Consider the following 18467-nt stretch of genomic DNA (forward strand, 5'->3'; position numbering starts at 1 on the left):
AAAGTTAGTAACATCACGGTACATCGCGACCTTCCTACCCTCGCCTGTTTCCCAACGAAGCCACCCAACGGAAAAGAGAGATTCACACACACACGCACAAACCCCGCGACGGATCCCAAAACGTTCGCCTACCTACCCGGTTACCTATATTCGATCTAAACGATTCTACATTCTTTCCAACACACGTCATTCTTCGTCATTCGCACCGTGGTCACTGACTTACATTTTCGTTGTTTACCTGTTGGGAGCAAAATGTTTTTGTATCGTAGTCTGCCTACTCAGAATACAGTATCGCGGTTGCTTCCCACCAACCCTAATATCGTATGTATCATTTTAGCAAATGTTGGCAGACTATCGGTACATCAACCTTTTGTAAAATTGATTAAAAACATCCTGCATGCCAATTAGCATTTTTCTAAGCGAGCTAAGAAAAAAAAGCATTTGATCGGTACTTGTTGAATGTTAGAATATTGAAAATGACGTATAACATAAGATGCAATTTGATTACGTTACGTTATGCCAGACTTTGGAATTTTATCGATATTACAATAACGTGAATATTTGAATACGTTCAAACCTCAGGTGAACCCACCGTTTAAACGACATCGTCGGTAAATTCAAACGTAGATTATTACATCAGTGCGAAACACAATTCGATCTCGCGAGTGCCGAGTAAGCGATGGGTACCTGTCGCGATGCTCATTCCACTTTTAGCAACGTGTAAGATTTGTAACTTCAAGTAAGCTACAGTTAATTAAATTGCGAAACGAAAATTATTCGACCAAAAGTCAAGCACGTTGCGATCGCGAATGAGCCTATCCATGCAGCTAAGAAATCGAAGATTTGTGTAACAATTGTTACCGCCACGCCACGTGACAGGGGAATACCAGGGAAAAACCCGTAACCTAAATACGTGCAAACTCACCGACGTTGCCGAGTAATGGAGAAGTTGCTCGGATGTCTCTGCTTAAATCTGGAAAACCAAAAAAGGAGGCCCGAATTAATTTATGTATAAAGCTGCATTGTCAGTTCTCGAATTAATTATCACCGTTATTTACAGATTACGCAAGGGTTAAAATTATGCTTCAAATGTACCACCTTGAACAATCAAACGGTTATTAAAATGAGTATTCTTACCTCCTTGAGGTTGCTCCACACTTGGAATGTAGTAGTCGCGTAGCATCTCACAATCAAGTCGAATGGTGAAGCGTCGCACTTTTTACACTGCGATAAGAATATAACAGAATATTACTCATTGAACATTAGGGTGGTTCAAAAAAAAAATAAAAATTTTTTTTTTCTCCCAAACAGGCTCAAAAGTTTCGTTTGGATGTAAAAAATTACTGTGAAAAAATGAGCCCTTAATATTAATATTAAGATAGTCCTTATCGCATTTTTTTTAATTCCCATAAGAATAACATAAGAAAAAGTATTTTCGCTTCTTCTGATTTTTAAACCTTTTAAACGACCAATCGACCAAAAAAGCGCTATTCTGATGAACGCGCACCAAGGATTGTTACTTGTTTCAAAAGGTACGACGTACGAGTCGTCACGCTATATACGCATTGTAACGAAACGACTACACATGAGTGAACAATAATACTACCGTATTCGGTTAACGTACCGAAACTTTATTTTTATACAAAAATAATGACGCCTAAATGATCCACTCAATGATAAACACGTCACAATTGCATTCTACAAACGCATGTATGTCCAAGCGTGAGACACGATCCGCGAACCGAAATCCGAGATACGAACTCATTGTCAAACGAAGCTCACCTTTCGCAGGGCCCGTTTTTTCAGAATATTAGAAATATCTAAAATTCTACAGCGTTATAATTACACTCGATTCCCAAGTCCGTTTGCACTTTTCGCGTCGTAGCTGGTTGCCTAAAAGGACTGATTGTGAGTTGAACTTGCCAACGATGCAACTACGCACTTGCCGAAGGTCGGCCGCACAAACAATAACAAACGACACCCGACGCGGAGAGTCGAGAATCGAATTCGCCAATACCTGAATCGCCAATACTTGCACGGTAGAATGAAAAAGGAGGCCCGAATTAATTTAGCAAATTGGCTTTTCAGTTCTCAAATGAATCATTACTGTTGTCTAGTTTGATATTTATGCATTGCACGCTATAAAAAATGTTCGGCTTCGAATGTACGACCTCGAATTATCAATCAATAATAATTAAAATGAGTACCTATCGTTACCTGGATTCAGGGCTGCTCCACACTTTTACATGTAGTATTTCTTGAAGCATCTCAGGTTTACAGGAAGTTGCACAAAACAATGAAAATTCGCGACACGAAATTCACGTTCAACGATCGCAGGATGTATTTATTTCAGTAACTTGGTTTTCCTTTAGGCTACACGCTACTCCTCGTGTATTATTCACAGATGAGTACGGTGGAAATACACTGATCGAACAACGTAATACCACCTTAACAACGCGGTCTGAATGTTGAACCGATACTGAGAGCACGCGACTTCGCTCCGATTGCTCGGAGACAACTGATGCCGCACGGCGCTCAGAAGAGAGTTAAATCGGTTCTCTGAAGGACGGAAGATAATAATTCTCTCGCCGTCTCTGTCGCTTTTCACATTGTGGTACGGGGGGGGGGGGGGGGGGGTAGCTTAAGAATCAATTCGAATCTGTTCACGGGACGCTTACACAGCTACTTACGTTCTACTCTATATATTTGTGTGGTCTCAACGGCGTGGTGATAAGCTACGCACAATACGATCAAATGTTTAGGGCATTGCCATAACATGCGACGTCAGGCCAAGCATAATTTTTCCGATCACGAAACCTAGACAAAATCTAGTGGATTTCCCAGTCCGTTCCGAGCGTTCCGAGTCTTGAAAAACTCTGCCGTTCCGTGTACCGAAATTGCATGGAACAACGGAACGGAACAAATTCATATTGGTGCTATTTGGCTTCATTTGTCTGTTTAGATAAAGCTTTTGTATCATTATATATAATTTAACTAATCAGCTTTTATATATGATCGATTTTTGTAACTATAGTTGATTGTTTCATAAAATACAAGTACCGGAATTTGGGTACATGCCATGCCTAGAACATATACTACTGGAGGTAGCTACCCATGTCGTCAACCTCGCCGTTGCTAAAACTGTGGCCGCAGTCATCAGAGAATAAGATATACATATGCTCTAAGGGTACATGTGAGTCAGAGAGATACAAATAGACTCAATGTAATGTTGCTAGTAATTGCAGTACTAAAAGTATATTTCGAAACGCACCCTTACAGGTAGCCGCTGGTATGTCTAGCCCCACATTTGAAAGCGCACCACTGCGCATACGCTAGTAGAAACAGAAAGGTACACGACTTTTATTCTCTTTCAAGTTAGTTTAGACTCTTCTCTCCTCTAACTTTATACCTCTGTGGTTTAATTTAAGTCAGCTGGGTCAGCTGCGATGCTGCGATGGTTACGGTACCGCGCATGCGTCATTAAAGAGAGAAAAAAAGTCAGTTTGTATCTGCCTTCTCTTTCCAATAGCGGGACTGTACCGACCGTACCTTTATGTGTAAAATTCGGCTGGCTCGTGAAAGTTCGGAGAACCGCCGAGCCAATGGTGGCGTTCGAAAATGTCTGATCGGGTGCAGTTGATAAATGGAGGATATTGTGTATGTCAAGGTAGTTTTGTTTACGCGATATATTTGACTTGGAATAAACTCCCCGTGTTTCTAGTGCGTGTTGAGAGGTAGATGAAGGTGGGTAATGATAATCCGAGCACTTATAACCGCTTACGAACCTCCTCCGACCCCAAAAAACCCAGAAAGTCCGCATAACGCTGTCGGCTGTCGTCCCGAGGGTGCACGGAGCCTTGCTTCAAAGAAATAGGAATTCCGCTTGGAAAATCGTCCGGATTTTGGTGGAAGGCTCGCCGCCCCCGTGCGTCGCGGTTAACGAGCGCTCGTTGACCCGGATATATTCACATGGTTAATATACGGAAGAAAACAGGTTAATACATGCAACTCATTGATGATAGGTTATGGATTCAGGTTCTAGTTGCTCCCAAAGAAGTCGCATCCTCATCCTCGTCCACCGCATTATCCCTGAACGATATGACACGAGGAATTAACCCAGACAAATACAGACGACATATCGTCGAATGGCTCTGCCCGTCGCCTTGTCCTGCGTCGAATGTCTCGTGCTACAAACAGACACTCCGATCTTCCTTCCTGTCAAAATAACCTAAAACACTAAACTCCTCTCCGTCGCCTGCCACACTAGGTTAGTCCAACGTGGCAAAAATGAGGCTTATTTACAAAGCCATAACCTCTCGCTCGGTGTCCCAAAGAAGTTCTTGATTTAAATCGTTACTCGTTTCCACACAGCCGAGACGGTGTAAGGCTTAGGAGACGCAAACAGCTGTCGTTTCTTTTACTTGTCAATTCGAGTCTTCGATGGATCTATTTTCCATACGCGATACGTTTTTTTACAGTTTTCGGGTTTGTAGCTTGTTCATTGTTGGCGAAGTAAACTTATTTTGTTTCCTTTGCATAAAATTTTATGAATTTGCATGATCGACATCTAATCAATGATCATATCAATTTTTATATTCTGGAGTAAAAGTAGTGGGTCAATATATCAAAGACTTCGCTAATCGAACAAGTACAACAAAACTTTGATCTACTGTGAGACAGATTATTTGTACCGATTTGTTAATATTCAACTAATGCGTCGTATTCCAGCTAAATAAGTGTTATGAACAGTAGGAGTATAAAATATCACCAAGACTGCCTTACATTTTTAAGATGCATTAAAAAGTGATTTCTTGATTAATATAATTTAAATGAGTCTCTTGATTTTTACAATATTTCAAGTTGAATTCAATTCTCATCGGATTGTCTGCAATTCTGTCAACTGTAATTATCGAGCAAATTAAGTTAATATTTCTCAAACTGACGTACTGCGAAGTCAATTTAAATGTACAAAATAATCATTTTTCATAAATCTTCTTTGCATTAACGTTACGAACACTCTAACGTCGTGTTCACCAAATTTATTTTGATGCAACCAAGTCGATATCTAACATAGAAACGCGATAGCTGTTTGTGTGATCGTAATAGCTTCGAGTCCGGTCATTCAATTAATTGTCCCCATATTTCGTCATTATAGATTTACGTAAAAATTTCGCCTGCAGAGCGGAGAAGTTCCATTTCTTCTGGCCATATTTCGTCAGACTTACAAGTTTAGTGTTTGATAAATGAGGACTTTGATTTATTGTTTCTTACTAGACTACACGATCACCGTTGTTGTAAACTAGAGTTGCTTATGCGGCACTTACCTTTTGCCATGTCATGAATTTCTCTCTCTCATTTAATACCAATTCCTACTCACACAACCAAATTAACTCTTCAAATAATCTAACGTGTAGCTAATGCTTCAGCAACCATGTGTAAATTGCTTCACTTGTTAATAATACTTCTTTCAATTTGATGTATGGAAATTCTGATTGCGAGACGTAATATGTAGTGCCTGTTCAGTACCGAAGCTTATAGGCCAGTTGCATCTTTGATCTGTTGTTAAAATTCCAATTCAAGTGGTCAACGATTATTGTTTGCAGTGCAGCCATTTGCTATCAAATTAAAAGGAGTTAATCAATTTGGTGAAATTTTTTTTATAATTTTGCTGATTATAATACGGTGTTGTTCAATGGTACAAGTTATTATTTACACATAAAATAGTAAAATAGTGATGATATGATACATCGATTATAAAAAATAAATTTGTAATATAATTTCAATTCTTTTTTTCTCTTTAAAGGATTTAGGATGTCCCGCAATCACAAAGATAAGTATGAGAATGCTAACCCACGTCGTACGCACACTATCATGTCCACTGAGGATGCAAACTCTGGGAAGAAATCTTATTGGCCGGAGTTGGAGATAACAGGCAGTATTAGAAATCTCAGTCCAAATGTTTGGCAGCTGACACACCTGACGGCGCTGTATCTCAACGACAACAGTCTCCAGAGGATACCTTCTGAAATTGGCCGTCTTGCGAATCTGCGATTGTTAGATTTAAGCAGCAACAAACTGCGTAGTCTGCCTGCTGAGTTGGGGGATCTCATCTACCTCAAGTATGCTGATTTAAAAAATTGCTTCTGTCATTTTTATGTATAGTATATTTTATGCAAGTTGGCAATTGACTTTTTTACCTTTATTTTGCAAGTCTGAGGCCTTATTACTTACCATAGATACATTTCAGATGCAGTTCGCTGTATTATTTGGATAATTGATTGTTGAGAATAAAAATATGTTGATAAAATTACACCAGTTTAATTGGTCGACCGAATTTCTCTGTTGCAGGGAGTTGTTATTGAATCAAAACTACCTTCGCGTGTTACCTTACGAACTCGGGAAGTTGTTCCAGTTACAAGTGCTTGGTCTTCATGGAAATCCGCTGAACAAGGAGGTGTTGGCTCTCTACGGGGAACCATCAGGGACTCACAAGCTGCTATCTTACATGCTGGACAACTTACAAGGTAAGTGCCTGGCTTGACCTCTGCAAAGTATTGTGATTACAGACGGTTCGATCACTTCCACAAAACTGATTGTTAGTCGAAGCTAGGTTCACTTGAGTTGATTACAAAGTTCAGAATGATCGAAAGAGTTAATTTTGCAAAACAGGAGTATGGTTTGTTTCACTATGGTTTAGTGAATCTTGGACAAACCTGAAGCTGCGATATAATGATTTGAAAAAACAAACTAATAATGCATCATTACGTTTAAGTTACCAACTTCAAGCTTAATAAGCTATCATCGATATGAATGCACTGTTGGGCTTTCAGAAACTCATTTTACTTAATCGGTCATTGTTAAATAACAAGAGGAACATAGAAATGAACGAATTGCCAATAGTATATTCAGCAAAGGTTATAAGGTTACAAGCTGATTGTCAGTCTGATTTCAATTTCTAGAATCTCCAACTCTTCGGACAAAAAACCACCATAATATGAACAGAGGATTAATCAAAATTGGTTGGCGAATGTATTCCACTTTTAGTCTAAGAATCGTTCTATTCTGTGAATGCCTCTATCAAAAAGATATTGCCGCCAAATTTCCTCCGTTGATACGATGGAGACTCCTTTTCTAATGAGTAATGAAAACTGATTCAAATCGGATAATGTTGTAACGAAGCTTTATAATTTTTAGTTTTTTTCGTGTGACTTCTGTCATTTCCTGATAGCCAATAAATTAAGTGAATGAGTTTGACAAAGTCCGAACTTGTATTCATCGTACGACTTAGTTCTGGTTCTCATAGTTATTCACGTACCATGTATCTCATAGTGTTTGAAATTTGAAAGGATTCGCGAACATTATTTTCAAAATATTCTTTGAATGTCGGAATGAAATTATCTTTTGAACACGTCAGATATAATTTTTAAACGTAAAATCTGTTGCGGATCAAATATTTTCTGTTTGTATCTGATTTTCTCTTTTTTTTACTTGCAAAATATCAATCAAATTTCAAAATCGATTACATTATTTAGAAATCGGTAGATAAAATTCACTACGAAAAACGTATTTGATACAAGTAACCAATTGCTTGTAATATATATTCTTAGTACAGATCCTCATCAATCCAAATATATTCTTGTCGATTTAAGTATAGATATTCACTTGCTAATAGTCAATTAATCATTTACTTGGCTCGAGTACGTTTTCGTCTCAGTTATATTTATCGTTCCAGATTTATTACAAATACACTGACAATGATGTACGCTTAAAAATCAGGTCATCGTAATTTCGACGGGCGTACGTAGCATATAACTTGGATTTGAATTCATTCTAATTTTAACACTATTCGTTTACATTGATATCGATTTAGTTTTCGTACAGTATTTAGATGACACGTATAATTGGCTATCATGTGAGATGAAAGGTAATATGTACAAAGTTTTATTTTAGTACAAGGCTATATAAACTCGTACAGTAAAATTGATTAAAATTGAATGAACAAAATAAAAAAAAAGAAGAAAGTTTCAAACATTGGTAAAACTAATTGAAAAATGGGCTGGGTTGAGGGCGAACGTTGTGGTCGGTTTCGCGGTCGGAGGGAAAATTGCCACAAGAAAAATACGTTTTTCCTAGCAGAATATTAAGCGAAATCTTGTAAACGGTGGATGATAGACAATTTTCTTTGAATGAAGATAGAGGTTCTATAAACAACGAAATTCTAGTTGCATAGAAACAAATAATTCGCTAGACTCCAGCAATTTCAAGTGTTAATACAAAGACAGCAAGAACTTTCAATGCAGTGGTAAAAATTTTTCAAGTGTAGCCAAGTGAGCTTTCGAATTTGAAAGATTCTACCTGTTGTAAATAAAGTTTCTTGCTGTTTTAATATTAACACTAATTGTAAAACCTGCTAGTCCAGTGAATTATTTTTCTCTATGTGTAAATGTTCGCTTGAACCGATGAATTTTTTTATCCCCACAAATTTATATTTCGTTTATGGAATTTATGTAGCTTCTCCATATACATATATCTGAAATGAAAAGATTTACTGTTGCCGAATTTTCAGTATCTTCATACACAATTAAAAAATTTAGTTGCATTGAAAACTTGATTTTTCTAGGTGAGTTGTATGCATTTGTTACGAGTTATATGTGCTGCATCATTACATCGATAGCTATGCGTTATCAATTGGTAATTATGAGTCCAGCTTATACCTGCCGATTCACCTTATAACCTTCTTTTAGGTGCAGCTTATTCAAAAGCTCTGCAGTATCCAACGTGTCTTCGGTAAAAAAAATATACCTCGGCGATAGTTTGTAAAGAGTTCAGTGAATGCAGGTTATAGCTAATTTATTTATAGCGTAAGATTGGCTTCTGCATCTAATCGAGCAGAAAAATCCCGCGATATTCACTATTAGTAAATTTATTCGTAAAGAAAAGCATCTTCTCGTCGTTTCCGGTTCTACTTACGCGATCCTTTGCTGGACTTGGAACGTCACCGGTGTAAAAAAGAGCTATTAATAAGACACATAGGATGTTATTTCTACTGCTCTCCAAATATCCTTAAATTCTAGAACTATCCGGAAAAACAAGAATTGCTCTTTAAGTCCTGGAAAAATTGACGAAATGCATTTTTGATTGAAAACTACGACATTCGATTTGTAATACGTGGCCTTGAATGCTTTAAATTTTAGCAGACGACGGACCATGCAGTCCTTAGCAATTCACTCTGTATATAAACTGCTGTATAAATTTTGTGATCCAACAGTTAACCAATTTGTCCCATCATTAATAATTCATCAGGAATACGAAATTGAGGCCCTAGAATTCATCAATTTATTGTCCTGTAAGCTGTCTCCGAATAATCCTGCCGAGTGGCTACCGACCGGGAAAACCGGGAATAGTCAAGGAATCGCGATGGTCTACAGGGAAAGAAGTACTTTTTTTCATAAAATCTTTTCAAACTTCAACAAGGCTTTGTAAATTTAGCCAAGCTATTTTTCGGAAATGGTATTGTGCAATTTCCACACGCACAAAGTTCGGGGAATTCTGAATTTTCCGAAGGGATAAGTCAGGGAATTTTATTTGACCAAAACTGTCGCCACCATGTCCTGGAATATAAATTCTCGATTGCAGTAGACACCCTGTATATGTATATCCAATTGATCGTGAAAGAAGAAAAAGAAGAAGAGTAAGGGCTGCTTTCTTGGTTCAGAAACAACGACGCCTAGCATGGTGCAGCATTGCTGCAGATACGTCGGTTCGCTTGGAGCACATTGGTTCATACATAATCTAATCTCTTTTACATCGAGGTCAAATGGGTGTGTCGTACCTACTCTTGGCAGACACAACAGCTTTGGGTGGAGCTCTAGGCGACTAACCCCATCCCAACCCCCATCCATTGTGTTTTCTGGATTTTTACCCGTTACCCGATTGCCGCGGCATTGCTGATCCAGCATATTACATCGTATCCACCACTAGGACTAGGTGGTGGTCGGTATTGCGTACCTCAATTTTTCTCAAACAATGCAACCGATGTTCCTTCGGATACCCTGCGGATAGAGAGGAGATGAAAAAATTGAATGAAAATGAACAGGAACGAAGCTAAATTAATCGAAAAAAATATTTCCTACCCCGCCTATCCATTGTTGGGCTGACTTTTAACCATTCGATATTCATCCGTGGGCGCCCCTCATCTCCGATAACTCAGGCTCTTCGTACAGAGAAACTGTTTCTCAGGTTCCTCCTCGTCATCGTCTCTTGTGCAATTTATCCTCGAATCTCGCTTCGAGACTTCAACTATCTTACGTACATCCGTTCTGTAATAAGTATGCGGCCGGGCATGTTGTTCGTCGTTATAAAAATTTCCCGCAGCTCTTGGGATACGGGTGAACTTTTCTCGCCAAACCATATCTGCATAATAGGCTGGCAGATGGGCTCGAGGGAAAGTCGAAGAGTCTTGTCAAGTTTCATTACACGGTTTATTTTCTTTTAACAATATCATGTTTCCGATTCATTTCATCCGTTTCTTTAATGATGCCTAAGAGCGACGGAAGAGACCACAGCCGGTGATTATAAAAAGTCAGTTTTAGCCAGCACTTTTGGTTCCGGTAATTATCCGGTTGAATTCTCGTTTCAAATTCGTAGTCACAAGCGTTCGATTTCTTTCCACTGTAACAGAAAAATTTTTCTCCCAGTGCTAAAGCTTCGTTATCGTTGTTGCTTTACGGATTATTCGACGTTTCGTACGTTCAACAGGCTTATCAGCCACGAAACCCAAATTAGTACTTTCCTGCGTCGACTGATTACCGAAACTCATTATTCGTCGTCTTCGCATTCCATGCACCCTCTGTTAACGCAAGAGTACAGTTTGTATGCCTAGAATGTATAAAGCATGCCTAATTCAGTGAGTATCATCTCTCAACGCCGTCGTAAATTCCGTTATCTAAACAGGTAGGCCCCTTGCGTTACATTGAAGAAGAAGAAGGCGCTCCAACATCAGGTCGGATTTTCCATTTGGATTCAGCTCGTCTTCTCGTCACGCACTTTGCACTACCGCAGCTTCGTTAAAGGGTCGAATTCGTTTGACGAAAGTTTTGTTCTTCAGCAGGCGTACTATGCAGGCTTCGCAAAGATCGCATTATAGTTTTTAACACACCAGCGGTAGCGAATTTATATGCGCCCTGCGGTATTCTTCTTCGTTATACTTAACTGGATATACATCACGCGGCCGGAATAATATCATCGTATTTCAAAAGCAGTTGAAATTTTCGGCGATACCACCCTTGTGCTGCGTTCCAAACTTCGAACGATTTATGTGTGTTACCTGAGCAGTATAATACAGCCTTACCTGTGCGTCGTCGTTTATTTACCGTAGGATTAGTCTCGCAATTCATAAATTACACAATTCGGTAGCCCATTGCTATCCCATGATTTGAATGGCGCAGAGACGACTTAACCCTTTGAGTCACACATTATTGTGCCGAGTCAACTTTTATAACGAGATAGTATTCTGTGGCTTTTGGGCTCGCTGATCAGATTTCAAAAACTCAAAATGGCGCATCCAATATCGCGGATGAAAATTTCAAATATGATGGAATATGGTCAGAAAACTCAATGCAGGGGTTTTCAGGGTCGCTGATTGGATTCGTCATACTGAAATTTCAGAACTTGATTTCACATTCGTAATTGGCGATCCCAAAAACCCCTGGACAGAGTTTTTTCTCCGGATTCTATTGAATTTGAAATGAATCATTCCTTCAGTTTTCACGATTTTTTTCACTCAATTTGTTTCCAACAATAACAAGTTACATTATATCGCAATAATTACGCGAGTAATGAAATTTATTAGTATACTATTATAAATAGCAAAAAAACCCAAAAAAATGTGTTGAAAAGTTCTCTAAATATTCAAAAAATGGATGTAAAACGGGTGGTAAGAATACTCACTACTATGACTCAAAGGGTTAATCAAGTAAATTTCGCCCAAATTGTTAGATTGTTACTTCGTGTCAATCTCAACTATGTCAAAAATTCATTCATCTCCTGTCCATTTTCAATGTTTACACTCCAGTTACAAATATATCTTGTTGATGACGAATATTTTGCTATTTTCAATCATATTCGTTGATTGGATTTCGTCAGGGAACCAATGAGTGTCCAATGAGGCGGGTAGTTATACTTGAAAATGACATTGATGTACTCGCAGATACTCAATTTTCGGTGTAGAATATTTTGCATAAATGATTTTCGTTCAATTACCTTTTTGACAAGGCTGCATTTTGTTCAATTACCAACCAAAGTTATGTGTTTTTTTTCGAAGTTCTACACGTAGGAGCATGATAAGTGATTCTATATTTGGTAATTGAGTTTAAGCAAAACTGAACTGAAAGAAAAATCGGACTATTTTAACTTACGATGGAGACATCGCGTGTCTAATCGTTGACTAATTTGTACGAAACAAAAAAATGATTCCTAGAAAAATGTCTAATTTCGTATGGAAAACCGGGAGATCTCTGGGAATTCGATACGCCATTGACGCTGGATATCTTGCGACCGTCGATTGCAACGAGACGCAGAGTTTGGCGAAGGCGATGATCGTGGTCATTGTCGTATATCGAAGCAGGACTTTGCTCCGTTGGCGTGACATGATCGGAAAGAGGGTAAAACAACGCGAGAGAAGGGAAACGAAAACTGGGGAGGTCCATGACCCGTGGAGGCGGCGGGAGTGCGTCGGTCCTGACAGCCAGATCTGGGTCAGACCGGACGTGACCCCGATCACCGACCGACATGAGCCAGGCCCAGGAGAAAGCTGTGCGCCATTGGGACGACCGAATGAAGGAAAACATTAGCGTCGAACCGGTTAGCCGCGGTAAACGCTGTTGCGCGGGCGGTGGAATCGTCTCTAAAAATAATCAGCCTGATCCACTTTAACCGCGTTATGTTCGGGGAGGGATGAAGGAAATTGCACGAGAGAAAGTCACGCCTCGACTGGCATCATTTACATTATTCGTTACTCCGGGCAGGACTTTTCCTCGATATGAGCTATGGACTGAGAGAAATTTTTAGTTCCGGTTACCGCTCAGTCTTTAACTATTTTCATTTTTTACCACAATCGAAAAGTTTAGTTCTAGGTACAAGATGAAAATTAGCTTTCTAGCTGTTACCGGAAAGTCTAGTATCCGTTACTATTCTTTCTCATTACGATTACCGTTACTATATTTTCTTGTAATGGTTGCGAAAATTTAATGCTTGTGCAACAATAAATTGACGTTAAAGCCTTATTTAACTAAAAAAGTAGAGTAAACCGAACAAACTGATTTTGCCTTGCAATTACCAAAAAAGGATCGACAATAGCGCAAAATGGTTACGCGTACCTCGTTTTTCGTAATCCTACCAATATTTAAACAGTTTCTTTAAAGATACCTGTTTTACTGAATTTTTCTAGTTACTGTAACAAATGAAATTATTCTCAGTGCGCGATTCGCACTATGCTAAAAGTTGACCAGTTATACCTCACTGTACGCATCAGACTTCCTTCGTGTTATGGGGTATTTTTTTTTCCAACTACTTCGACAGTTTATACTTTTGACATAGTTACGGAGTGAAACCGTAAAGTAATAAATTTAAAATAGAATCGAAAACTGTAAACTTTTCCTGCAGCTATCGAGGTAGTTTGCAAATTATATATGAATGTTTTGCAGTTTTGTATTCGTATTTGTAGTTTTTTCACTCCGAAATTTTCTGCGGAAATGATCGTGGAGTGAAGAGAACAGAGTGAGGCACTTGGGAAAAGAGTACTTTACGGTTGTTCGAATGAAATTTTTCTATTTCTGCAGTTGAATTATATATAACATTAGCACTTATCCACTTATTAAGTGAAAATACAGTTTCTCGTTGAATTTTTGACCCGCTTTAGTTTACCTCCGTCTCGCTTGTATGAAATTTCACACGTTATCAATCTCAGTGAATTTTTAAATATGTTTCAACCACTCAGTCAGAATAACGGCAAGTAAATTAGAACCTTGAAAAGTTCATCGAATAGTCCGCAGGTAGCTGGAGTTCTTTTAAAGTAGTGAGCCGGTAGTTCAATGTAACAAATAATATCCCAGGGATCCTTGGTAAACGTGACCTATTATAGTTGAAAGAGAAAGGTTCATGTACATTTGTACACGTATGGTATTAGATTTCTGGTGAACGTGCATCGTGACAAAACTCGCTTCGTATGACAGTTTTATCACGCAATTGTACCGTGCAGTTCTCTTGGAATTTAATGAGGTTAGATTCAGAATTCTATGCGATGTTGCCTCTTTCAGTTGGCAGCAGTCGAAGTAAAAGTGGTCGAACTGGCTTCCTAGATATTTCAGGATTCTCTAAATGTACTTAAAATTTGACAGAACTATCCCGTAACGTCCAAAATTACGTAACGAAGATCAAGATACCACAAAACATTTCAAGTCCTAGAATATTACGTGGAATTCCAGTGAATGAAATCTGCTGTGTAACGAACATCACGTGTCTCTTGTAAATATTTATCGTAAAGACGTGTGCGTACTCCGTACTTGGAAGAACCACGCAACACCCTCTACAATTCGGCGAAGATTGTTAGCGTCAAGGTGTTAATTTGTAATACACACTCCTGAATTGATAGACCAAAAGCCTCTATTTGCTTTTTCTGTGCAATGGAAGCTGAAAGATGAACTGCCCACCAACGACAATCATCCCAAGTTAGCGTATATACAATATAATCTGATCTGATGCTGTACGAAGTCCGAATACTCGATACATACGTACAGTTTGAGATTTGAGCTTCCTTTGTACCCTGCACTTCGCTACAATTCGAATTTAGATTCTAACAACTGTACAACCGTGATCAATTTTATAATTCTAAACGTCCTCTGACACTAAACTAAGCTGCTGCGATGAAATTGCAGGAATGTCGTAAGGGTTGTCTTCGTAGACAAAAGTCTCCTCGTCATCACTGCTTGATCGAGCGTTCTCGTGCGATGACGCCAAGTTTCCGTCTCGGTTGTTACGGAGTTAATTCTCTCGCATCCCTCTGCTTTGCCCCCTGAATACAGGGGCTTGGTTCTTAACTCGGTGTCGGTGTCTAGACTTGGACCCCCGTGGACATAACGCGCATAACTTTGTGGGTGGCTAGGATAGGTTGTGGCACGAAGTGCTACCAGGTGTATTGTTCTCCCGGGACCTGCGTGGCCTTTGAGAACAGTAGGTGAATATCTGAATACCCAGTGTATGTTGTAGCATTGTGCCCGATTCTCTTCCATCCCGTGCTCGCTCTCTTTTCGCTGTCTTGGCGGACCAGTTATACGTTGAGAATTGCCGTGGCTCCGTGACCTGACCCACGAAGAAGTCCTCCTTCCAGCCCAGTCGGCAAGCCTCACTTTCTAACGTGCGAGCCGCTTGGCCTGGGCTAGGAAACTTTCGTTCTAGACGACCGGCTGCCGCGGTTTCATTTTTCCGTACGCGCTGTTAATACCAGACGAACGTGAAACGGTCCGACGTGCAGCGATTGATTGAGTTACCGAATCGTCTACCTCACGCACGCTTCTACCGTGTATCAAATTGCTCCTTCTCAGCCTTTATCTAGCACGATCGCTGTTTCGCCTGACCATTGAATCGCCCCTTTGTTCTTTGCGTTTGTGGAGCTGCCGCGCTTCGCCGTCGAAACGTCGTTTCGCATCGGTGCACCCTGATCGTGTCGGTGAAAATTTAACCATCCGACAAACACAATTCACGACCTAATGACATCGAACCGATCGCTAAATCGCTAGTCTTATGAGTTGTAAACTCGGTATGTATCCTCTGGCGGTTGTCGTTTCCGGAAGTAGAAAGCCGTCTGCAAGTCGACCGTTTGAATATGTACATACAAATTGTAGTTACGAACCTCATTACGTCGAACGGGACAATTATTGCCAACCATATTAGAATGTTCGAGGCCGTATTTTTCTCTGTCGAACGATACCTAGTCACAAGAAACATGCGTTGAAACACTTGACAATGCTTATCGCTATAATCACTCTGATTTGACTTCGTGAAAACTGTTTTTCCAAGATCCAGAGGACGCGTAGAAACGAGATTAACATTGTCCCCCGACTCTTATACTTCTCGGCCGATCGATCCTCGTGTCAGGATGCAGCACTCGGGCCGATATCCTGCTCTGTTAAGCTAAAGAAGCGTATAACGTAAAATCTCAGTGAGTGGATGCTCAAGACATCTCGTTTTAAGATGGGTTTCGGACTGAGAAAACCATGTGCGTTGAGTGTTTGAAGTGCTCGTTCGCCGCAGTCGAAATCCGGCTTTCGTTATTCGAAAACCTCACCATATTCATACCCTCGGCAATGGTAATACGGTCTTTGGGGTGAAGTGGGGCACCCTCTGTGGAATCAATCGCTCCCTTTTTCCAAACCACTACATTCACCTCGGTGTAACGAATTCATTAGCTCGAGGATCAGGCTTCCCTCTTCTTCCTGCCTATCCCTCACTTTTTCACCATTCCACTCCGTTCGTGCAACACTCTTTTTGCCCGGAACCCTGGGGGGTTCCGTGATACGCGTCGTAGAAACATACGATGACAGGCCTGACCCGAATGCCGGTGAGATTGTGCTCGATCGAGCGTTTCTTACGCGAAAAAGGAATGCGACTCGAGTTTGGCCGGTACAGACGGGTGTCCATATTTATCAAGGGGATCAAAAAAAGGAAGAAGATAAATCGCGTCTTCGGCCCAATCAACACCAATTTTTTTCAACCGTCCGAATTCCAACATTCCTTCAACGTTTGTTAAGTCGGGAATGAGTCTCATTTTTTATACCGCTACCTCGATATCGATCATCCACTCGCGCGACGTTCACACTGCTGCAGTTCACGTTGGAAGAGGCAAGGAACCCGAAACCGGATTCGCGGGCACTCGGCACCCGCACTAACGGAAGCCGAATTCAGCTGGCACAAGTGACCGTTAATCCTTAGGCCTGGTCCTTTAATCGAGTCGTTTCATCTCGACTCGGTTTGGCCCAGATGTGGCCCTCCAATTTTGGGCTTTGCTGTGTAGCCTCCGGTACAATCGACAGCGGAATAAATCGCGTGGAAATACTCCGTCCAGTTTCCTCCAGACTCGTTACTATTGTCGGACTTGCGCCATATTAGCGTGACGCCCTACGTGTATTAGAGGACATTTGAAGGGTGGTCGGGAAATACGGTGTAAATTTCGTCATTGCGATTTTTCAGGAGAACAAAAAAACTGTCCCAAAATTTTGTAAATTAATTTTTTTTTTTAATTACAAAGTAACTCTTAAAGTTTTTTAAGCTCTTTCAAATTGCTTAAACCCTGATTCAATATAGCGATACATCTTCGAGAAAATGACTCGCCAAAATTGACATTTTGCGTGCCAGTGTAAGTCCGTGGTTCGTACCAATTTTTTATTTTTTTTATGGACTCAACTTTTCGGCAGGTGATTCTTCTGAGTATTGGTTTGACGGGTATTGGAAACTCATGTGAGACTATAGTGTGGTGATGTGATTTTAATAGGGAAAATAATATCCCAGAAAGGTTTGTTCAAAGCTTATATAAACATAAAAGTTCAGAATGTGTTTATAATTAAAAGTTTACTCGTATACTCATTTCGTGTTCCAAAGCCGCTTACCCACGTCAAGCAGCAGAAAAACATTCCCCACTTAAAATTCCCGCTTAAATTCGCTCAATGTCCATTAACGTCGAGTTGAAACGTCAGTATTATCATGCTCTTTTCTCAACTAAATGTCTCGAGTGAAGTTTTTCTATGATTGCTTATTGCACGAGTGCATCCACAATTAGCGCGTCTGTTCATCAGTAGAATCCAGATGTAATATAACGCGTGTTAGAGGTCCTGCATCACTTCATACAACTCTCGCATGTTCAATATTCTGTATATCTGGCTGCAACTTGACACTAAATATCCAGCGCTTTCCCTATCGCCGAACCTCTTCCGTAACGGAACCGAATAATGTCATCCGAGTTTGAGATTCTATAGACTACAACGTCGTCAATGGCCACCGCACATATACTATCAGTGGTAGTAATGTTGCGAGACAATTGGTTCTCCTGACTTCTCAAAGTTACCATCGCCAACTTCGGAGCTACCAATACCCCCGCCATTGAGCTTCAACACTGATTTCGAACCATCGACGTTTACGCAATCTTCTCAATTTGATCTTAACTGCAAAAAGACTTTTCTGCCCAATCAACGTATCAATGCATCCTAGATCGGATCATTTCTACTCCTACCTTGAAGGGGTATTTTGGCTTAGAAATTTGAAAAGATTGAATATTTTGGCCCAACGCCGAGGTCGAATTTCCAGAAATTGAGAAAGTTATGAGCACAGTAAAACAATGCACGGTGTGCACATCAATTATAGAGCCGAGTCCATGGCTAGAAAGATTAGCCTACGAGGAAGCTCCGAATGCGGCGGAA

General features: G+C 40.0%; 1 protein-coding gene across 3 annotated transcripts in view; it reads left to right on the top strand.

The window, feature by feature from the left end:
• The first annotated feature begins 3610 nt into the window (after positions 1-3610).
• The window catches only part of LOC124187792 (CCR4-NOT transcription complex subunit 6-like), a 478238-nt gene continuing 463381 nt past the window's right edge, over positions 3611-18467 (top strand). Inside the window, exons 1-3 of one of the 3 annotated variants that reach the window (XM_046579966.1) lie at positions 3611-3994; positions 5804-6119; positions 6349-6524. In XM_046579966.1, the coding sequence (XP_046435922.1) occupies positions 3970-3994; positions 5804-6119; positions 6349-6524 (517 nt within the window). In that variant the 5' untranslated portion in view covers positions 3611-3969. The remainder of the gene's footprint in view (positions 3995-5803; positions 6120-6348; positions 6525-18467) is intronic. The other 2 variants (XM_046579968.1, XM_046579967.1) reach the window with 2 other exon arrangements.

Source organism: Neodiprion fabricii, chromosome 1 (assembly GCF_021155785.1).
Source record: "Neodiprion fabricii isolate iyNeoFabr1 chromosome 1, iyNeoFabr1.1, whole genome shotgun sequence".
Lineage (NCBI taxonomy): Eukaryota > Metazoa > Arthropoda > Insecta > Hymenoptera > Diprionidae > Neodiprion > Neodiprion fabricii.